Genomic DNA, 23,181 nt, shown 5'->3' with positions numbered 1-23,181 from the left:
GGGATCAAACTGGAACTAGCCACGCCAAGTTCTCAAGAAAAACATAGCAAGATAGATAAACCGAATGATCCAAATGCTTAACTTCTATCCCCTTTTATAGGCTTGATGGACTCTGTAAAGACTTTATTTTATTATTTTCCCTCGAAAACCGAAGGCAAATACCATGGGCTGGCACCATGAGAAAATACCACGGTAAATACCATGAACAGATTCCGTCCATTTTGACCAGATCAAGAAAGGGAATATTACACATTTCTTCCAATCTCAAAGAGCATAATCATCTTTGACTCTCTTCTCTAAAGAGCTAACTAGCTTTGATACCACTTGATAGCAGGAAAATCAAATTTTCCAATCACAACTCATCCAATGGTCTATACTTAGATCTCCATACGATCTCAACATAACCCATAACTAAATTAAATACAAAATTCACAAAAACTTTAACTGCAAATCTCTCATCAACAGTTTGACCAATGGTTAGAAGAAAAGTAGATTTTCCTACTTCATAAATCACTCATTGATTAATTCCATAAAGCTCTTATGATTTATTCCCTAAAGATTTCATGATTTATTCCTTAAATCTCTCATGATTTTCAAGGTAAATTAGTTTTTCCCTTATGGACAAAATCTCGTCTATCCATAACTTTTCTAAAACTATTACTCATCAGTTATAAAACTCATAAAATATACCAATTTGGAAAACACAATTTATTTACATAAAAGAATATAAATTATTCTCAAAAATCAAGTCCCCATTTTGAAGTTTATTCACATGAAGACTTAATGGTTTCGAAGCTCTAATACTCTTGCATCACATGTTAATTTGATTATGTAGCTAGGATTTTGCACAGAAGGCATACAAGAATGTAAAAACAAAAACAATACAACTCTATCAATCAGGATTTGTTGCATGGCTCTGTATGAACATTGTCGGGAACAACAATGTAATAGTGGCGAGGTGGTGAAAGCATCGATTGCATAGCAAGGCATCAATTCGAAGGCAATGAAGGTATGTACGTCAATGAACATTCACCACATTGTGTACAGTGGAGCTATTCCCCACAATGTGTACAATGAAATTATCCCCAGCCTCAACTACACCAACCTCCACTTCACCATTGTTCAACATTATCACCTTGAAATACTAATAAAAAATGCAATAGAGCATTTTAAAAATAAGTGTTACTTATTATAACTTTTTTTTGCCAAATTATTTATTTAGAAATGAATTTTCACATCTTACGAACAACCCAATAATATTGAACTTTGGTGAATTTTCACATCTTACATATAGTGAAATAATGTTGAACTTGGGTGAACTTCACTAAAGCTATTAAGTCCCAATAATGTTGAACTTGGGTGAACTTCACTAAAGCTATTAAGTCCCCTCAATACATTATGAATGTATAAAAAGAATTAATTTATAATTAAAAACAATATATAAAACACATTTAAATTTTTTTAATATATTTACCAATGAATAATGAGATGAAAACATTATGAATTAAAATTAGCTTAGAGTCATTTTAATTTCAGATCTATCAAGTGTCAATATAAATAAAATCTGCTTAGATTCATTTTAATCACATCAATGAAGTGTAAAGACTAGGTGCAAACCTTTCCTCAAATTTTACACTCAAAAAGTTTTGCATTTTGAGAGATTTGATCCCTCTCAACTTTGATAAATCCAAAATTAAAAATAAATCTAAGATTTATTTTATTTTAGCAATGATGACATTTTTATAATCATAATGTTCGTTTATTTTCTATATTTTCCTTTCTAAGATTAAATTTTGCTCCATTATTATTCACATAATAAAATAAAACACATACATAATACTTTACCTCCATAAACATATAACTATCCACTCAATAACAATATAAACAGTAATACACATCCCAAGCCCAAAAGGCAAGTTGAAACTGTCCCAGGAAATACACAGAAACTGGCACGTCCCAACTGTCAAAACTACAGTTAAAACCACAGGCCACTAAATAATGGCCAAAACAAGACTCGGGATTGCCTATGTCCAGCACTTTATTTTAAATTTCCAACTATAGATTTTTTTAATCTGTCCCGAAGTCCACTTAAAAGCTCTGCGCAGCCCTGTCTTGACCCAAAAATTTTTATGAGTGGGAAGTTGCTGAGAGTGCAAAATTCGTGAGAGACACTTTTGCAATAAAAAAACGGTTCCCATCAAATTGTTAAATATAACTGAACCATCATAAAGTAAATTTCCGAAATTCCACAAATCATATTTTTAATAATGATAAAAACATTTTTGCATTTTTTTCACTTATTCAAATATCTTGCCCTCATTCAAATTTACAGGAAAGCTTTGTTACGATGGGCTAGTTTACTCAGTCTGACCAGAATTAGAACCAATTCTAAACATCTCACACAGAGATTGCAGAAACTGGAGACAACCGCTTCTGTTTAGTTGCTTTTCATATTTTAATCCATCCTTCAACCTTTCGCTCAACTGCTCAAGTACAACGTCACTCCACTGAAGTTTGGGGCACTCCTGAACGGAAAGAATCTTTAATGACATCAAATGTTCCACATCTGGCAGCTCTAGTATCTCGCTGCATCCATCAACATCCAGTTCTGTAAGATTTGTAAGATTCCCTAGCCCGGGTATGCTCTGGAGCTTCTGGCATCCACAAACATCCAACTTCTTCAAAGAAGTCAAATGCTCCACACCTGTCAGCGCTCGTATCTCACGGCATCCACTAACATATAATTCGGTGAGCTGTGTGAGCTGCCCCAACCCTGGTATGCTCTGGAGCTTCTCGCATCCCCCAACCTCCAACTTCTCCAGAGAAGTCAAATGTTCCACGCCTGGCAGCTCTCCTATGTCACGGCATCCACTAACGTGTAGTTCTGTGAGCCGTGTGAGCTGCCCCAACCCTGCTATGCTATGGAGCTTCTGGCATCCCCCAACATCCAATTTCTTCAGAGAAGTCAAATGTTCCAGGCCTGGCAGCTCTTGTATCTCACGGCATCCACTAACGTGTAGTTCTGTGAGCCGTGTGAGCTGCCCCAACCCTGCTATGCTATGGAGCTTCTGGCATCCCCCAACATCCAATTTCTCCAGAGAAGTCAAATGTTCCAGGCCTGGCATCTCTTGTATCTCACGGCATCCACTAACGTGTAGTTCTGTGAGCCGTGTGAGCTGCCTCAACCCTGCTATGCTATGGAGCTTCTCGCATCCCCCAACATCCAATTTCTCCAGAGAAGTCAAATGCTCCAGGCCTGGCAGCTCTTGTATCTCACGGCATCCGCGAACGTGTAGTTCTGTGAGCTGTGTGAGCTGCCTCAACTCTGGGACTGTCTGGAGCTTCTCGTGTCCCCCAACAACCAACTTCTTCAGAGAAGCCAAATGTTCCACACCTGCCAACTCAACTATCTCACGGCATCCACGAACGTTTAATGAAGTGAGCTGTCTGAGCTGCCCCAACCCTGGTATGCCCCGGAGCTTCTCACACTCTTCAACATCCAAAGTCTCCAGAGAAGCCAAATGTTCCACGCCTGGCAACTCTCGTATCTCACAGCATCCATCAACATCTAGTTTTGTGAGCTTTGCGAGCTGCTCCAACCCTGATATGCTCTGGAGCTTCTGGCATTCGCTAATGGTCAATTTCTTTAAAGAAACCAATTGTTCCACACTTGGCAGTTCTCGTATCTCAGGGCATCTAGAAACGCTTAATACTGTAAGCTTTGTGAGCTGCCCCAACCCTGATATGCTATGGAGCTTCTCGCATCCCCCAACATCCAACTTCTCCAGAGAAGTCAAATGTACTACACCTGGCAGCTCTAGGATTTCCCTGTATCCATGAACGTGTAGTTTTGTGAGCTGTGTGAGCTGCCTCAACTCTGGGACTGTCTGGAGTTTCTCGTGTCCCCCAACAACCAACTTCTTCAGAGAAGCCAAATGTTCCACACCTGCCAACTCAACTATCTCACGGCATCCACGAACGTTTAATGAAGTGAGCTGTCTGAGCTGCCCCAAACCTGGTATGCCCCGCCGCCCCGGAGCTTCTCACATTCTTCAACATCCAAAGTCTCCAGAGAAGCCAAATGTTCCACGCCTGGCAACTCTCGTATCTCACAGCATCCTTCAACATTTAGTTCTGTGAGCTTTGCGAGCTGCTCCAACCCTGATATGCTCTGGAGCTTCCGGCATTTGCTAATTGTCAACCTCTCCAAAGAAACCAATTGTTCCACACCTGGCAGTTCTAGTATCTCAGGGCATCTAGAAACGTATAATACTGTAAGCTTTGTGAGCTGCCCCAACCCTGATATGCTCTGGAGCTTCTGGCATCGCCAAACAGTCAACTTCTGCAAAGAAACCAATTGTTCCACACCTGGCAGCTCTCGTATCTCAGAGCATCCATTAACATATAGGTTTATGAGCTTTGCGAGCTGCCCCAACCCTGGTATGCCCAGGAGCTTCTCACACTCCTCAACATCCAAAGTCTCCAGAGAAGCCAAATGTTCCACGCCTGGCAACTCTCGTATCTCACAGCATCCATGAACATTTAGTTCTGTGAGCTTTGCGAGCTGCTCCAACCCTGATATACTCTGGAGCTTCTGGCATCCCCAAACATACAACGTCTGCAAAGAAGTTAAATGTTCCACTGAGAACTTACGTATCTCAGGGGAGCCGCCAACAACTAGTTGTTGAAGGCTGGGGCAAACACCCCGATCAAAAAATACCTCCCTTATTTCTGTGCCTGACAGCTGTAACAACTTGAGCCCTAACATACATCTGTTATTGGTGGAGTTCAAATTATTCGATCTACTCTCCCCTTCTAATAATAAGAGTGTTTCTCTAACTCCTTCAACCTCCTTTCTAAATGGATGTTCCCGCAACAGACAATCACTTACTATTAAACTTCTCAGATTATTCATCTTGAAAATTTCTTTTGGTAAGGATTCTAGTCCGCAATCCTCTATGACCAGCTCTGTCAACTGAGTCAATAGTCCAATGGAATCCGGCAAGGATTTCAATTGCGGCGAAGAAGTGAGCGATAATCTCTTCAAGCTATTCAGGTCACCAAGACCATCTGGCAGCACTTCCAACAAATCGCTACCTAATTCCAGCACTTCCAAATTGCAGAGGTCTCCAATAATGCTTGGCAATTCTTTTAACTTCGATCCAGTCAAATATAATTCTTGCAAGGACAATTGACGTGTGACTTGGGGAGGCACTTCTTTCACCTGCTTACAATATGAAAGATCTAAGCTTTTAAGCGTGGTAATATTTCCAAGTGCTTCGCTGGAGATGGTCAAATTAGAGCAACCTTTCAATGATAAATGTTTGAGTTGAGTTAAATTCCCAAATGAATTTGGAAGCATCTGCAAATTAGAAGCACCTTCCAAATCGATATACTGAAGGTTTCTTAGTTCCCCAAAGGAATCTGGCAGCGACCTGAGTCTTGAAAAGCTTTTGAGAACTAAGTATTTCAGAGACCGCAAATGACAAATTTCGGTGGGCAATCTTGCGACTGTGGGTGGTGATTTGGAGTTCTGCCATATGGCAATCCTTTCCAGGTGCTTCAGCTGCTCTATAGACTTTGGAATGTCTGAAAGTGGGGCCCAGATGTTTAATTCTCGCAGTTGGAGAGGCATCGCCTGCAATAAGAGATCTATGATTGTGGTCTACAAAATGAAATTATAGGAAAGCAAAAAGCACACAAATATTTGCCTACCTGAGATTGATGTGACCACAGTATGTTCAATTCGCTCCCCTCCACTTCTAAAACGCGTAGATTCTCCATGGGAAGCCAGGAAGGCAGGGAAGAGTGGGGACATCCATACCAGCGTAGCCATATCAGATTGGGCGATTGCACCCTCCTCAATATGTCATCTACATAACCTCCTTTGGCTACAAGAAGTTTCAGATTTTTAAGCCTCATTTCTAAGCTTCTGGACGAGGATAGGTGTCTCATTTCTAAGCTTTTGGAGTCGTGGAAGTATAAAGAAGGGTATTCTTCGGCATTCCGGAAGATATCATAGGAATAACTATCCATTTTGATTCCAAGGACTTTGGTTATGACCTGTTCATTGTTTAGAAGAACAAAGCAAACAGATCTAGTTTAATTGAAAGCAAAGCTTTAAACATCAAAATTTAATTGAACGGAAGACAAATAATCGAATGGTTGGTTGAAGTGCTTACAGTTGATGGTTGCTCCAACAAATCATCAATGATCTTGATCGCCGAATCCCAAAGCCGAAGGGGCTTCGATCCTTTCTCAGCAATCTTTCTTCCCATGTCCCTGATATGATCATGCATTTTTATTTCATTATTTTCATTCAACTCCAACAAACACTTGTCTTGCAGATTTCGAACTCCCACCTCGCCCCATATTCTTTTTGCCTTATCTCCATCTTCTCCGAGAAAAAAACAAGCAATATCTAAGAATATTTCCTTCAACTTTTTACTGAGAGACTTATAACTAATTTTTAATCTATCATATATCTCAGTAGATGATATATCAAGTTTATCCAATATCTCTTGCCAGTAATTTTCATTTTCTCCAAAAACCAGCGCCCCAAATACTTTTAAGGATAATGGCAGTCCACCGCACGCCTTTACGAATCGATCTACCAGATCTGCAAAATCTGGTACTGGATCTGGCTGATGGAAGGCATAACAGCAAAAGAGCTCTTTGGAGTGCAGTGTATTCATCCCCTTTAGACTATAAATGGATGACTCAAGGACCCCTGATGTTTTTAGGACGTGCTTGTCACGAGAGGTAACCAAAATCAAGCTATCTGGTTTCAGGATTTTCTTAACTGGCAAAAATGCTTCCAATTGATCCACATGATCTACATCATCTAATACTATGAGAACATGACAAGATGAGAGATACCTTTTCAGTATCCCTATGCCTTCATCACGGTTCTGAATTTTGATATCTTTACTTGGCATTAGGTCCCCCAGGAGCTTATTCTGCAAGTATGCTAGAGACATAGTACGTGCATTTTCTCTCACATCAAATACAAAAGAGGAACTATTATAATCTGACCTTCTGAGGTTAAAGAATTGTTTGACTAGGGTGGTTTTCCCAAGTCCACCCGCACCCACAATGCCCACAACCTTGGCCTCCCCAAGCTCCCTTTCCTGCCACTGAGAGAGCACAGTCTTTTCAAGATCTTCTAATCTGATATCCAGCCCGGTTGGATATTTTGCCACATCCAACAATGTCTTTGGAACCTTCTTCAGAACAGCCTCCACAACCTTTTCCAATAGCTCGCCTTCATCGTCTTCGGCCCTGAATGGAGTAAAATAAGCAAGTCAGAAACGGCTAGGTAAGTACATCAGGCAGCCTATATCATCAATCAACAAATGAATATTAACACGGATTGCAAGGGACAGTAGGAGCTTGGAGATGCATCTCACCCATATACGAAACCGCTCAGATCGGCCACATAGGAAAGTGAGTTTCTCCAATTCTGAATGGTATCAGAGCTATAGCGTGGCTTCTGTTTACCAGTTTCGGGGTCATGTGTTGTTTTCTGTTCATGTTGCCGCAGGGCTTCAGCGAAGGCTCCGTCTTTGACCGTCCAGCGGACCATAGAAGGATCGACCTTGTAGAACACTGGAATAATAAAAGCCCCCGAATTCTTCATGAGAAAAAGTTCATCCAAACACCATTTAGATTGCGCATACGTTGGAGATAAAATTGCAACGTGTACAGAGGCACCACGGATAGCGTTTTCTATCTGAGAAGAAATATTGTGGCCCTCTTCCAATTCCTCCCTGTCCAAAAACACGCTCAATCCTTGATCACGAAGGCCTCTGTAAAGATGGCTGGCAAAGCCCCTTTTCACGTCAGGCCCGCGATGATTGATAAAGATTTGGTAATTGGGACAAGAAGTGGAGGCCGTGCAGGAAGAAGCAGCAGCAGCAGAAGCATGGTCACAGTCGAGGGAGCCCATAGTTAGGTTTGCCATTGACACAGGATTATGGAAATTTTAGGATCTATCAACGAATTGATTTAGATGATTGGAACAAAGGCAGTGTGAAATTCTGAAGGGGAAACTGCAAAAAAAACTTTCAAAAGATGCAGTGGACTCGTTGAGCAATAATATGATGGTGTATTAGCGGCTAAAGGTGCACTTTACCACTGATGTGAAATTTCCGGGAAGCCACAACACCTTCTGTCACGCTCACTCACAGAAGGCATCTCCACTGGTTAGGTGAATGATATAATACGCAACTACCATTCCAAATGGGTCTCACCTACTATTAGTTGATATTCATTATCTTTTTCTTTTATGGCCGACCAATCAACTTAATAATCTCGTCAAGTATATTTGATTATTAAAAACTTTGATTTGAACATAAGGATTTCATAAATTTTAAAACCATTTATATATGATTAGGATTAAGATTTTAACAAAACAATATATCATAATTAAGTTTTTTTTCGAATGAATATCTATTTATTAAACAATTATTGGTAACAAAGTTTTTTATATTTATGTATGGATGTAATAATTAAATATAATCCAAAAATGGGTGATACCGGTAGAAATTGGGAATTTGGTTGAGAGTTAAAGTTATATGATTTTTGAGTATTTTTAAAGATTTTAGTGAAATTTTAAATTATTATATTAAATATATAGGTAGAAATTGGGAATTTGGTTGAGAGTTAAAGTTATTTGATTTTTGAGTATTTTTAAAGATTTTAGTGAATTTTAAATTATTATATTAAATATATATAGTTTATAAAATTTTAAAATTGAATATTTGTTTTTAATTTTATTTGATTTCATAGAAAGTGTGTTTAAGGAAATAAAATTATTTATTTTTATAGGTTTGTTTTTCAAAAATGTCACTTAACAAGAATACAAGAATATAATTATGAATGGGTAAGATAACTTTTCATTAACAAGAGTAAAATAATGGACTGCTGAGATACTTTTTCATTTTCAAGGTGAATAATATTTTAGTGGTTGTATGCAATGAAGAGACGTAAAAATCTTAAATGCTACATATATTTTATATTGAAATACTTTGCTATTTTTGGCTGGTTATTATTTGTAACAAAATGGGTAGATGGTATAAAGTAATATTACTTTAAAAAATGGCATTATAATTGTAAAAACATAAAATATTGTTTAAAATATATGTGTCAAAGCCTTATTCAAATATGTTGGGTTACTTAAAATTTTGTTACTTGTGATCTCTTTTTTTTAGTTTCCTCGATTAGGGCTAATTTGCTTACTTCTCCTTGTTTACATTTTTTGTTTTAAATTAATTTATGTTTTTATATATTTTAACTTTTAAACTTAATTGAGTATACATTTTGTTATGTTTTATTATTATTATTATATATATTGTTGTGTTGATATTCAAATGTTTATGTTTACACTTGTTTATAGACATTACAATATTTCCTTTTTACTAAAATGCTCTCCTTACTAAACTGTAAAGTGTCTCTCAACTCCCTATTCTAAATTGTAAATCACCTTTGTGCTTCCTATTCTAAACTGTAAAGTGCCTCTATTCTTATTCTAAACTATAAAGCACCTTTCGATACAATGAAATAAATAATTGTACACACAACTAGTTTAACATTTAAACAAATAGTGTACATGAGTTGTTATTCAAGGAGTTGAGGGAATGGAAGGTTCGGGGGTTGATTCCTTATCGCCCCAGCTCTCTGTTTTGTGCCTTTGTTTGTCTAGTTGTCGGGCCTTCATCTTCTTGTTGTGTTGTCAGTGTCGTTTTATGTATTGGACTCTTTGTGGCACGCATGGGTGTTTCGTTGCAGCCCTTTGCTTTCTTCGGGGTGCTTCTTCTATTACTGCCAATATTCTGGTTCGGTTGGGAAATGCTCGGGGTTCTGCTTTGTAGTGTTGTCACTCAACTTCTCTTTGTCACTGCTAATGTCCTCTTCGGTTGGTGCTTGTGTTTATTTGCATGGATGATGTCGTGTGTTTATTTCTTGGGCTTGTTGCCCTATTTGGTATATATTCAATGTTTGGTTTTGTGCTGCTTGTTTTGGCTTTCAAGGCAATCTGTGCCAAACTATATTTTTTCTGGGGTTTCTCTTGTGGGTTGTTGAGCCTTGTTCATAAAATGTGGGAGCATTCACAATCTTTTTGTTTTGTGGGGGTCTTTGCCTTACCTTTGTTTTTGCAATGTTTTCCTTTCTATGCCCTAGGGTTTGCCATTCTTATGCAAACCCTAGGGTTTTAAAAATGGTTGTCTAAAATGTGTAGCTTATTTCCTCCAAGAATTTTCCTTGGTGTTGTCTTTGGGCAAGCCCTTTTGGGTTTCTTTTTTGGTTAGTGTTATTTTTTTTACATTATGTAGCTCTGGAATGTGATTTGGCATATATAAAATGTAATTTCATTCTTCTTTGATGAATAAAATTACATGTCATTTTCTATTTAAAAAAACAACACAAGTTTAACATTTCAACACTTTAATGATAAATAGACACAACCTCGAAGAGGGAGAATAAGTTGCACCAATGGAAAAGGACTATTATTCAACCCATCATTCTACTACATATCATAAATATAGAGAAAAAAACCACAAGGGATGAATAAAGAGAAATTATAACAAAAGAAATTTAGGTAACATCACTATTCCAATATTATTAACTGATAAATAATAATAAGATAAATACAAAATTGGAAAAGTAATAAACACAAAATAAATAATAATAATATAACAAAATATTATTTTAATTTTACATTTAGACAAAACTATAGTACTAATAAGATAAATAATAATATTATCTTCTAGATAAAATTTCTATTCATACTATATGAAAATGTAATATTTAACAATACTATTAACTGATAAATAATAATAAAATAAATATAAAATATGAAAAGTAATAACTTTTTATATAAAATGTAATAATTAATTAACATAAATATCTATCTAATAGGAAGAAAATTTAAATTTATTAATGTTAAAATAAATAAAGATATCTATGTATGCATGATATCTATGTATATATATCTAAGATATCTATGTATGCATGAAGGGTAAGATCTGCATCTTAGGATACCATAGCCCAAAGTCTTGGGTTCCTTGGAGATATTTGAATATTCTCTTTACTGCCTGAAGATGTGACTCCTTTTAATTGGCTTGGAAATGTCCAACAATCCCAACTTCATGCATGATTTTTGGTATGGTACCTGTTAGATAAAACAAACTTCCAATCATAGAATTATACTCTGGTTGGTTTATTGTGGGAGAATCATCATTATAACTAAGGCTACATCCTGTCATCATGGGAGTACATACAAGTTTGCAATCTTCCATCCCATACTTATTCAAAATCTACTTGAGATATTTTGTTTGTGAGAGAAAGATGCCATCTTTTTCTTGTTGCACTTTTAGACCAATAAAATAGGTTAGTTCCCCAAGTAAAGACATTTCAAATTCTTGTTTCATAACAAAAGCAAAGTTTTGACTCATAGATTCTTCATCACTGCCAAAGATGATATCATCAACATAAACAACAATAATTAACAGTTTATCATCCTCAATTTTCATGCACAAGTTGTTCTCTATGAATCCTTTTGTGAAACCTTGTTGTTGAAGATATTTGTCAAGACGATAATACCATTCCCGCGGAGCTTGCTTTAGCCCATATAAAGTCTTTTTGAGTTTGCATATAAGGTTTTCATTATTCCCAAAATGAATCCTTCTGGTTGTTCAATATATACTTCTTCTTCTAGATCTCCATTAAGGAAAGCAAATTTTACATCCATTTGATAAATTTTGGAAATGTCAAAAACTTGAAAATGCAAGAAAAATTCTTATGGCTTCAAGTCTGGCTACTGGTGCAAACGTTTCTTCAAAGTCTATACCTGCTTGTTGAGCATAACCTTTACAAACAAGTCTAGCTTTGTTCCTAATGACCTCTCCATTTTCATTCAACTTATTTTTGAATATCCATTTTGTTCCAATAACATTTTTATCATGAGGCCTTGGAACGAATTCCCAAGTATCATTCTTTTCAATTTGATAAAGTTCTTCATTCGTGGCCTTAACCGAACATTCATCTTTACTAGCTTGATTTACATTTTTTGGTTCAATGGTGGATAATAAAGTTAGATAAATAGGAGATCCTACAAGGGTTCTTCTTGTTTGTACCCTAGATTCCTTCTCTCCTAGAATTTGAGTTTCTGAATGATTCTTTTGAACATACCTAGATGGAGCCTTTTTCTTTGTCTGATGTGTCTTTTTCTGCTGCTTCATTGGTTTCTTCAGAATCTATATCATTGCGATTTGATGTGGTAAAGAATTCATCGTCATCATCCTCTTTTGTTGATGTTACCTTTTTGGGATCTCTGCATGCTTCATCAATCACAACATCAATGCATTCAACAATTTACCAAATTATCTTATTGTAACATTTGTATCCTTTGCTTCTAGATGAGTAACCAAGAAATATTCCTTCATATGCTCTAGCTTCCAACTTACCAAGTTCTTCATCATTATTTTTTATGAAACATTTGCTTCCAAAAACTCTAAAATGCTTTACAGTGGGAAGCTTACCATACCAAAGTTCATATGGGTTTTTATTACTATTCACACGAACATGAGCCTTGTTGAGAATATTTAATGTGGTATGTGCAGCTTCACCCCAGAAGGTTCCAGGAATTCTAGACTCATCAAGCATAGCATGAGCCATTTGTTGAACAGTTCTATTCATTCTTTCTGCCACACCATTTTGTTAAGGAGTTTTAGTTATAGAAAATTGTCTTTTTATGCCATGTTTTTCATAGAAATCAAAGAATTCATCTGATATGTATTCTCCTCCTCGGTCATATCGGAGACATTTGATTTTTATATCTAATTCATTTTCAACTAATTCAATAAACCGATCTAGCGCATTATAGAAAAGTCATCAATGAATAAGATATAGAATTGTTCTCCACGAGGTGACTTTTTCTGATCAACGTAAATCAGTATGCATAAGTTCAGGAGGCTTACTTATTGATCCTTCTTTGGCGTTCAATTTAACTTTGGCTTGCTTATCGAATTAACATGACTTACATATGGTACTTTCTGGTAGGATGATGTTGGGTAGATCACGAACAACTTTGAGCCTGCTTGATTTGCTTATTTGAGAGAAGCTTAGATGTCCCAACCTTTTGTGCCATAACCAGTTTTCCTCTGCCTTGCCTAGGTAACATTGTTCTTGGCCAGCTTTCAATATATGCAGATTACTCGGGGTTCTTGTTCCTTTTATTATGGTCTTTCCTGTGTCAAGTTCACGAACCACACATTCTTTTGATCAGAATACCACCTCATTTACTTGGTCACACATTTGTCTAACCCTCAATAAGTTATGCTTTAATCCATCAACATACATAACATTACCAGTTGTAACCTTTTCTTTTAGAAAAACAGAACCTTTACCCTTAATGACAGTAGGTGAATCATTTCCAAAAGTGACATTCTTTTCTTTCTCTAAAGCATTGTATGAAATAAGTTTATCTTTATCACCTGTCATGTGTTTTGAGCATACACTATCAATGTACCATTGATTTTCTTGTCCTTCTACAAACAATGCTATGCCACAACTTTCGTACTATAACTCCTTCCTTTTCCATACCTTAGAATTTGTTGATATTTTCTCTTTTTGAGATGTTGGTTGTAATTTTCTCCTACATTCAGATTATTCATGTCCAAAGTTATTGAAAAATTAGAATTCAATTTCATCTTTAAGAGGTGAGAAGTTATTATAAGTGTTCTTCTTGACTCCTGTCTCATTCCTTTGTTTTCTTGCTTCTCTAGTCATGATGCTTTTGTATGCAACACATTGAGAAGCCTTATGACCAAAATTATGACATGAGAAACATTGTCCATTAAAGAAGAAATTTATGTGATCATAGAATCTTTTGGCGTTGTTTACCTTTTGACTGGTGCTTCTATTGTTGTTCATCCTTGGATTAGAGTGAACATGATTTAATTGTGGAATGCCTTTATTCTTTTGCTAAGGACTGAAGCTTTGCTGACTGGTTTTTGTTGCGTTTAGATAGCTTCCGGTGGTGGTTGAAGACTTTTCTATTTGAGATGTTTCTCCACTGTATCCAAGACTTGTCTTCATAAGAGGAGAGAATTGTACCTTGATAATTTCATCTAAGGTTTCAAATCCTTTAGCAAATCTAATATTCAAAGTTTTTATTTTCTCAAGTTCCTTTCTTAGACTTACTACTTCACATTCTAACTTCTCATTATGCTTTTCCTTTTCTATGAGTTGATGCTTCAATTTATCTATGGCTACTTTGTTTTCTTCCAAGCAAATTTTGAGTTGAGTAATTTCTTCAAAGAAATATTTTTCCTCTAAAGCATCAACAAATTTATCATTAGGCTCATTAGTATTTTTCTCAAAAGCCATGATAAATTTAAGATCTTGATCAGATTCTCCTTCTTCACTATTTGACAAGCCATCACTATCTTCATGAGTATAATAACTTCTTCTATTGTCAAACCGTCTCCTATTACCTTTTGCAATATCCTTCCCTTTGCCATGGTTGTCTTTATGAGGACATTTAGTAGCATAATGAGCAACTCTGTCACAAGCAAAACCCTTGAAGGGAAGCTTACCTCTGAACCTTTCGGTGCCTAGTTGAAGTTTATTTACAAATTTCACCTCATCTTCTTCTGATATATATCATGATTCCTTTGTTCTTCCTTTTGCAAATGATTTAAATGTGTCTTTCTGACTTTTGAGGGACCTCCTTTCCTCATTTCAAAAGCAGTAAGGATCCCATGAAGTTGAGCAACAGTAAGAGTCTACAGATCTTGCTTCTCTTCAATGGAAAACACTTTTGAATCGAATTTAGGAGTTAGAGATCTTAAGATGTTCTCTACTAAAGTGGTGTCCTTTATTTCTTCACCCAAAATTTTCATGCAATTTACAATCTCATCTATATGCAGAAAGAAACTAGAAATACGTTCATCATTATGCATTATAAGAGTTTCATATTGAATTCTAAGAGTTTGGAGTTTAGCACTTTTTACATTGGTATCACCTTCATAGCTTTGAATGATTCTGTCCCATATTTCTTTTGTCATGTTTAACTGCATAAATTTGACAAATTCTAATTATGTCAGACTTCCCAATAATGCATTGAAAGGTTTGGCATTGGTTTCATACATCTTCTTTTCTGCTGCATCTATGGGAACTGCGGATGGATATTGGTAACCTCCTTCCACAATTTCCCAAACATCTGCTCCAAAGCACTGGAGATAGGATCTGGTTATTGTCTTCCAATATATTAAATTATTTCCATTGAAGAGTGGTGGTCTAATAGATGTCGTTCCGTCTTGATTGCTCATATTGGGAGATCTTCCTCCAAGCGATCAAGCTTCTTTTGAAGGACCTGCTTCGATACCAATTGTTGGGAAAAATACTAAGGGGGGGGGGTGAATCAGTATTTTAAAAACTCACAATAATAATTTTCTTTTCTGAAATATGTACATGACTTCACTGAACCCAACTCGCGTATGTACACGAATGTTGTAAAACAACTTGCATATGCTTAGTAAACTTGTAAAACAATTAATTCTTTATTTGTTAAACTTAATCCAAAATTTAAGAATTTATCAGGCATTTAATAAGAAGCAGGTGTAGTAAGAATAGAATAAATTATCCCACATACACAACACACATGAACACCAGGATTTAAGGTGGAAACCCAATGTGAGAGAAAACCACCATTGTCGTCGTCTCAATCTTCAAACTTATTAATATCAAAATTTTCTTACATTCTTGTACTGGTGCAGACTCATGCCAGTACGCAAGCACCCACCTACTAAAGGCTACAACCTTCACTCATTCTCCATCTCCTATTGGAAGGGAGCTCCAACCCCCTGATCTGATTACCAGCTACTACTGGCAGGAAGCTTTGACTTCCTCACTAAAGGCTCCAACCCTCAGCAACATCCGTGGACTACATTTCATAAATTTTCACACTGGATCCACCTGCTTTAATACATCATAACTTGTAGATCAACTAAAGTAAAAACCAACTTAATTCAAATAGAATAGTGAGATCATTGTAACCAAAACACAAAACCGAACTCAGAATAGTGCATAAACACACAAAATCAACTGCAACCCTGATCATTCATATGCCAACATGTATACGCTACTTCACTGAAGGCAACCCGCGTGTATACGCGTGATCTAGGTGGATATTGGTGGCCACCCGCCAAGTCCACTTGGACCCCCACCATTGTTTCTTTCAGGTTTTCAGCTTCCTTAATTATAGCGCAATTTACTATTTTTAGTAGTTTTTCGGGTCCTGAACTTCTGGAGCTGTTTTGAGGCCCTAAACGATGTTTTTTGGACCAATGTTGCTCTTCCCAAAGTTTTAGTTCTCAGATAGATCTTTCTAACGAGATATTGTGCGCGTCAAACGAAGATCGTATGCCAAAGTTACGACCCCGGGAAGTTGATGTACCAATTTACCCAAACGGGGCCCACAGTTTGGCGTTTCATCCTCTAGGGTTATGTTTTTGGATGTTTAGGGTTTTCAATAAATAGGCCTTCTAACCTCATTGTAACAGAGTTTAGAGGCATGTAGCCCCCACATCTCTTCTCAAAAATAAGCTACCATCACCCTAGCTAGTTTATTTCCATTTCTATTTGTAAGCATATTTCAGTATTTTACAGTAATGAAATGAAGTATTATTTCTGTTGCATCTCTATATGTATGGTTATATCTGTAATATGTTGCATTCCTGTTTAAATCTAGATCAGTGGTATCAGAGCGGTCTGCTCTTTCTCTGTCTTTATTTGCATGTCCCCAACAAGGTCGGGATATAAGGAGTTAGGGCTTGAACTGGTCGAACCTTTGCAAGACCAGCCTTGCAAATCCCAACGGCCTCCCATGGCGGATGAAAATAAAGATGAGGGGGCAAGAGATCCTATCAAAATCTTGCTTGAAGAGGCCCTCGAGCGACAAAGGAACGTGATGATGGACAACTTTGCCTAGATCCTTCAGCGGCTACCCAGGGACAACACATCTACTTCTAGCAGCTACTCTCGAAGCGCCACACCCTTTAAGGTAAAAGTTAACTTTAACATTCCCATATTTGAGGGTCAGATAGATGTAGACGTCGTAGATAAATGGTTAAATCTGCTAGAAGGGTATTTTTCTATTCATGATTTTTTCAGCCGGGAAAAGATTACTTTCGCTCTTCTCAAAGCCGCCCCCCACGTCAAGGACTAGTGGGAAACCTACTGCGAGCAAAAGGATGAAAGTACAACCTCACTGTTTTTAGTCGCACCCACTTGGAATTCATTCCGAATTGCCATCACGGAGCAGTACTACCCTGTTGGAAGCTATGAGGATCAATACATAAAGTGGACCATGCTGCGGCAGGGAAGGGACCAAGATGTGACAGAGTTTACCAATATTTTCCATACCCTTCACACAAACTTGGGTATCAAGGATTCGGAGCAGCATTTGGTACTCAAATACCGTGGCTGCCTACACAGGTACATCCAGGAAGAAATAGAATTTCTGAACATCTCCTTGCTCGGAACGACATACCAATATGCCATCAAGATCGAGAAAAAGTTTAAATAGAAGAAGCAAGACTTTGGATCTGCGAATATGAAGCAAGGGAAAGGTGCCCCCAAACTGTAGAATAGAGGACAAATCCAAGGCAGGGCGGCCCAAGATAACCCGCTAAAGCTACAAGCAAAGAACAACGCCGTGAAACCAAAAAAGGACACGGGAAAGTGGTGTGAGTTCCATAAGAGCTCCACTCATAACACAAGTGAGTGTCGGGCCAAGCAATCACTAGTGGCTGAACTAAAGGTTTCAGAATCAGATGCATGTTCTGAGTCTGAGTCAAAACCTGACAAGGGGAATGACAGTGGGAAGCAGATAATTGATGCGGAGCGCAATGCCACCATTACCACCACGAAGATCCAGAAGGAGGAACCCAAAGATCCAGAGGAGGAGGAGCGTCTTTTCCACTCCCAGATGTGGGTAAAGGGTTCCCTGCTAGAGTTCATTTTCGACAGCAGGATCCAAAAGAACCTCATTTCAGCAGAGGTCATGAAGTGGCTGGGCTTACCAACCACAGTACATCCACAACTGTACACCATTGGGTGGCTTCACCAAGGACGGGATCTTCACATGAGCCAACAGTGTCGCCTTCCATACAACATCAAGCCCTTCATAGATGAGGTATTATGTGACGTTGCTCCCCTTGATGTTTGTGATGTATTATTAGGACAACCATACTTGTGGAAGCGACATGTTGTGTATGAATCAAGGCCCCGTGCTGTTATTGTTACTTTGGAAAATAAGTTGTATAGAATACTGGAGGTAGCACCGCCTACCACCATCTCTTTGGTTACTCCAAAACAATGCAGTAAGCTTATTTCCAAAACCATGATTTTTTTTCTTGATGATACGCCCTCAAGGAAAGAAGAAGACGGTGGCCATGACCTCCAGACAGGGCCCCTCTACAGGACCACTACAAATTGACAAAGTCATGGAGGAGTGCGAGGACATCTTCACCTCCTCGTAAGGTTTCCTCTGCACTATCAGGTCAAGCAATCCATCGATCTGACCCCAGGTGTGTCGCTACCCAATGGACCAATCTATCGGAACTTCATTATGGAGAACAATGAAATCAAGAGGCAGATTCAAGAGCTGCTGCAGAAAGGTCACATTCGTACAAGTTCATCGCCCTGTGGGAGCTCGATTGTGTTGGTACAGAAGAAGGATGGGACTTGGAGACTCTATATTAACTATCGGGCGTTGAACAAGATCACTGTCTATAATAGGTACCCGATCCCATGAATTGATGACCACCTGGACCAACTGAAGGGGGGAAAATATTTCAGCAAGATCGGTTTGAAGTCAGGATATCACTAGGTACCAATCGAACCCTCCGATGTGTGGAATACTACCTTCAAATCCAAGGAGGGCCTTTTCGAATGGTTGGTTATGCCTTTCGGAATTACAAATGCTCCGGCAACCTTCATGAGGCTAATGGATGACATCTTGTGGCCATTCGCCAACTCATTTGTAGTGGTATACTTGGATGACATCCTGATCTTCAGCCAGAGTTGGGAAGAACACCTCCACCACATTTGACAGGTTCTCCAAACACTACGACAACACAAGTAATGTGCCAATTTGGAGAAATTCACTTTTGGCATGACCCAGGTTCAATATCTGGGATACATTATTGATGAATGGGGGGTGCATGTGGATCCAGCTAAGATCCAATTCATTCGGGATTGGTCATCTCCAACCACTCCGACAAAGCTCTGCAGCTTTCTAGGTCTTGCCAATTTCTATCACAGGTTCGTGTTGGGATTTTCTCATATCACTTGGACCTTGAGTCACCAAGGGAGGAGCGAAAGAAAAATTCTTTTGGTTTGAATCTCAACAGAAGGCATTCACAGAGTTGAAAGATCGCCTCTGCTCGGCACCAGTGCTCGCATTACTAGACTTGCAACAACCATTTGAGGTCGGGACAAATGCCTCTGACTATGCTATTGAGGCAGTCCTTACTCAAGACGGGCATCTAGTGGCATATCACAGTGAGACACTTTTAGACACAGTCCGAAAGTATCCCACTTACAACAAAGAGATCTATTCTATTGTGCAGGCATGCCGACAATGGAAGCATTACATTTTGGAGAAGGAAATGGTCATCCACACAGACCATCGACCCTTGCAGTTCATACAGACCGAAATGAAATTTCAAGTTGATCGCCATCAGAAGTGGTCCACATACCTGCAACAGTTTCATTTGAATATCAAGTATAAGAAGGGCAGCACCAATAATGTTTCATATTGCCTCAGTCGACCACTGATCATGGCATTAACCACCGTGATCAACCCTTGTGGGCATGATACTTCTGATTGGCCACTTCTCTACAAAAGTAACCTAGAATTTGGCCACGCATACTAGACACTCTTGGAGGGTCAGCATGTTCCATATTTTCACCTCCCGAATGCCCTGCTATGCCATTTTTGTGTTCCTTCAAGCGAGCGTGGAAGGATGATTTGGGAAACACACTATAGTCGAGCTACTGAGCATTTTAGGGTCGAGAAAACGGTGGCAATACTACAGAAGTATTTCTATGGGAAGTACATCAGATCATGCACTGTCTACGCCATTGCCAAATTGACCATCAAGAAGCAAGGCCTCTATACCGTGTTTCCTACCCCTAATCGACCTTGGGAATCCATCTCCATGTATTACATGTCGGGCCTTCCTTCTACTAAGCATGGAAACGACTGTTTTTTTTTTGTCATCGACAAGTTCTCGAAGATGGCCATTATGGAGGCCTACAAGAAGAATATCACAGAAAAAGCCACTACTAAACTCTTCTTTGAACGAGTGTGGGTACACTTTGGGATCCCACAGTCTATCATCTCAAATCAGGACAGTAGGTTCCTCAATACATTTTGGTCTAGTCTCTGGTCGATGCTAGACACAAAACTCACTAAGTCCAAAACCTTCCATCCTCAAACTGATGGCCAGAAAGAGGTTGTCAACAAGATGATCGTACACATTCTACGCATGTACAACTCAAAGAATCCATGCACATGGGATGAGAGCCTCCCCTATGTTCAACATAGCTACAACTGGGCTCTCCATAGCTCCACTGGCCCTAGCCCTTTTCAGGTGGGCTTGGGATTCTCGCCACTATGTTCCATTGATGTGGCCATGCCAATTGCAGCTACTCATGCAGATTCAGCTCATGTCCAGTCCGAAACAGATAAGGCAAACAACTTCATTGAGCACATCCAATATATTCGCCATTAGGTCCACGACATTCTGGAGAAATAAAATGCCAAGTATAAGCAGCGACATGATCAACATCGGGTGCCACACAAGTTTTAGGTGGGCGACAGAGTCTAGTTGCATTTGCAAAAGGAACGCCTTACCGGAGCCTATCAGAAGCTCATACCAGTCTAATTTCAAGTTGATCGCCATCAGAAGTGGTCCACATACCTGCAACAGTTTCATTTGAATATCAAGTATAAGAAGGGCAGCACAATAATGTTTCATATTGCCTCAGTCGACCACTGATCATGGCATTAACCACCGTGATCAACTCTTGTGGGCATGATACTTCTGATTGGCCACTTCTCTACAAAAGCAACCCAGAATTTGGCTACGCATACTAGACACTCTTGGAGGGTCAGCATGTTCCATATTTTCACCTCCCGAATGCCCTGCTATGCCACTTTTGTGTTCCTTCAAGCGAGCGTGGAAAGATGATTTGGGAAACACACTATAGTCGAGCTACTGAGCATTTTAGGGTCGAGAAAACGGTGGCAATACTACAGAAGTATTTCTATGGGAAGTACATCAGATCATGCACTGTCTACGCCATTGCCAAATTGACCATCAAGAAGCAAGGCCTCTATACCATGTTTCCTACCCCTAATCGACCTTGGGAATCCATCTCCATGTATTACATGTCGGGCCTTCCTTCTACTAAGCATGGAAACGACTGTTTTTTTTTTTGTCATCGACAGTCATCGACAAGTTCTCGAAGATGGCCATTATGGAGGCCTACAAGAAGAATATCACAGAAAAAGCCACTACTAAACTCTTCTTTGAACGAGTGTGGGTACACTTTGGGATCCCACAGTCTATCATCTCAAATCAGGACAGTAGGTTCCTCAATACATTTTGGTCTAGTCTCTGGTCGATGCTAGACACCAAACTCACTAAGTCCAAAACCTTCCATCCTCAAACTGATGGCCAGAAAGAGGTTGTCAACAAGATGATCGTACACATTCTACGCATGTACAACTCAAAGAATCCATGCACATGGGATGAGAGCCTCCCCTATGTTCAACATAGCTACAACTGGGCTCTCCATAGCTCCACTGGCCCTAGCCCTTTTCAGGTGGGCTTGGGATTCTCGCCACTATGTTCCATTGATGTGGCCATGCTAATTGCAGCTACTCATGTAGATTCAGCTCATGTCCAGTCCAAAACAGATAAGGCAAACAACTTCATTGAGCACATCCAACATATTCACCATTAGGTCCACGATATTCTGGAGAAATCAAATGCCAAGTATAAGCAGCGACATGATCAACATCGGGTGCCACACAAGTTTTAGGTGGGCGACAGAGTCTAGTTACATTTGCAAAAGGAACGCCTTACCGGAGCCTATCAGAAGCTCATACCACTCTAATTTCAAGTTGATCGCCATCAGAAGTGGTCCACATACCTGCAACAGTTTCATTTGAATATCAAGTATAAGAAGGGCAGCACAATAATGTTTCATATTGCCTCAGTCGACCACTGATCATGGCATTAACCACCGTGATCAACTCTTGTGGGCATGATACTTCTAATTGGCCACTTCTCTACAAAAGCAACCCAGAATTTGGCCACGCATACTAGACACTCTTGGAGGGTCAGCATATTTTCACCTCCCGAATGCCCTGCTATGCCACTTTTGTGTTCCTTCAAGCGAGCGTGGAAAGAAGATTTGGGAAACACACTATAGTCGAGCTACTGAGCATTTTAGGGTCGAGAAAACGGTGGCAATACTACATAAGTATTTATATGGGAAGTACATCAGATCATGCACTGTCTATGCCATTGCCAAATTGACCATCAAGAAGCAAGGCCTCTATACCGTGTTTCCTACCCCTAATCGACCTTGGGAATCCATCTCCATGTATTACATGTCGGGCCTTCCTTCTACTAAGCATGGATACGACTGTTTTTTTTTTGTCATCGGCAAGTTCTCGAAGATGGCCATTATGGAGGCCTACAAGAAGAATATCAGAGAAAAAGCCACTACTAAACTCTTCTTTGAACGAGTGTGGGTACACTTTGGGATCCCACAGTCTATCATCTCAAATCAGGACAGTAGGTTCCTCAATACATTTTGGTCTAGTCTCTGGTCGATGCTAGACACCAAACTCACTAAGTCCAAAACCTTCCATCCTCAAACTGATGGCCAGAAAGAGGTTGTCAACAAGATGATCGTACACATTCTACGCATGTACAACTCAAAGAATCCATGCACATGGGATGAGAGCCTCCCCTATGTTCAACATAGCTACAACTGGGATCTCCATAGCTCCACTGGCCCTAGCCCTTTTCAGGTGGGCTTGGGATTCTCGCCACTATGTTCCATTGATGTGGCCATGCCAATTGCAGCTAC

General features: G+C 39.0%; 1 protein-coding gene across 1 annotated transcript; it reads right to left on the bottom strand.

Annotated features, from left to right (window-relative positions):
- Nucleotides 1-2,357: 2,357 nt before the first annotated feature.
- On the bottom strand, nt 2,358-8,207 carry LOC149189840 (uncharacterized). Its single transcript, XM_089410359.1, has 5 exons — nt 7,410-8,207; nt 6,183-7,281; nt 5,716-6,063; nt 4,016-5,638; nt 2,358-3,920 (listed from the first exon to the last, which is right to left on the bottom strand). The coding sequence occupies exons 1-5, from the start codon at nt 7,961-7,963 to the stop codon at nt 2,358-2,360; spliced, it is 5,187 nt and encodes a 1,728-aa protein (XP_089266485.1). The 5' UTR covers nt 7,964-8,207.
- Nucleotides 8,208-23,181: the final 14,974 nt, after the last annotated feature.

Source organism: Pinus tabuliformis, chromosome 3_1, assembly GCF_031772625.1.
Source record: "Pinus tabuliformis cultivar Carrire ecotype Pingquan chromosome 3_1, CPIR1, whole genome shotgun sequence".
Taxonomy (NCBI): Eukaryota; Viridiplantae; Streptophyta; class Pinopsida; order Pinales; family Pinaceae; genus Pinus; species Pinus tabuliformis.
Note: the sequence above shows the minus strand (reverse complement) of the source record. Positions and strands in the feature narration are given on the sequence as shown.

Coding starts and splice junctions, on each gene's coding strand:
- LOC149189840 (XM_089410359.1), bottom strand. CDS start 7,963: ATGGCAAACCTAACTATGGGCTCCCTCGACTGTGACCATGCTTCTGCT. Junction 7,282..7,409: donor CTGAGCGGTTTCGTATATGG/GTGAGATGCATC, acceptor TACTCCATTCAG/GGCCGAAGACGATGAAGGCG. Junction 3,921..4,015: donor GGGGCGGCGGGGCATACCAG/GTTTGGGGCAGC, acceptor GCTTCTCTGAAG/AAGTTGGTTGTTGGGGGACA.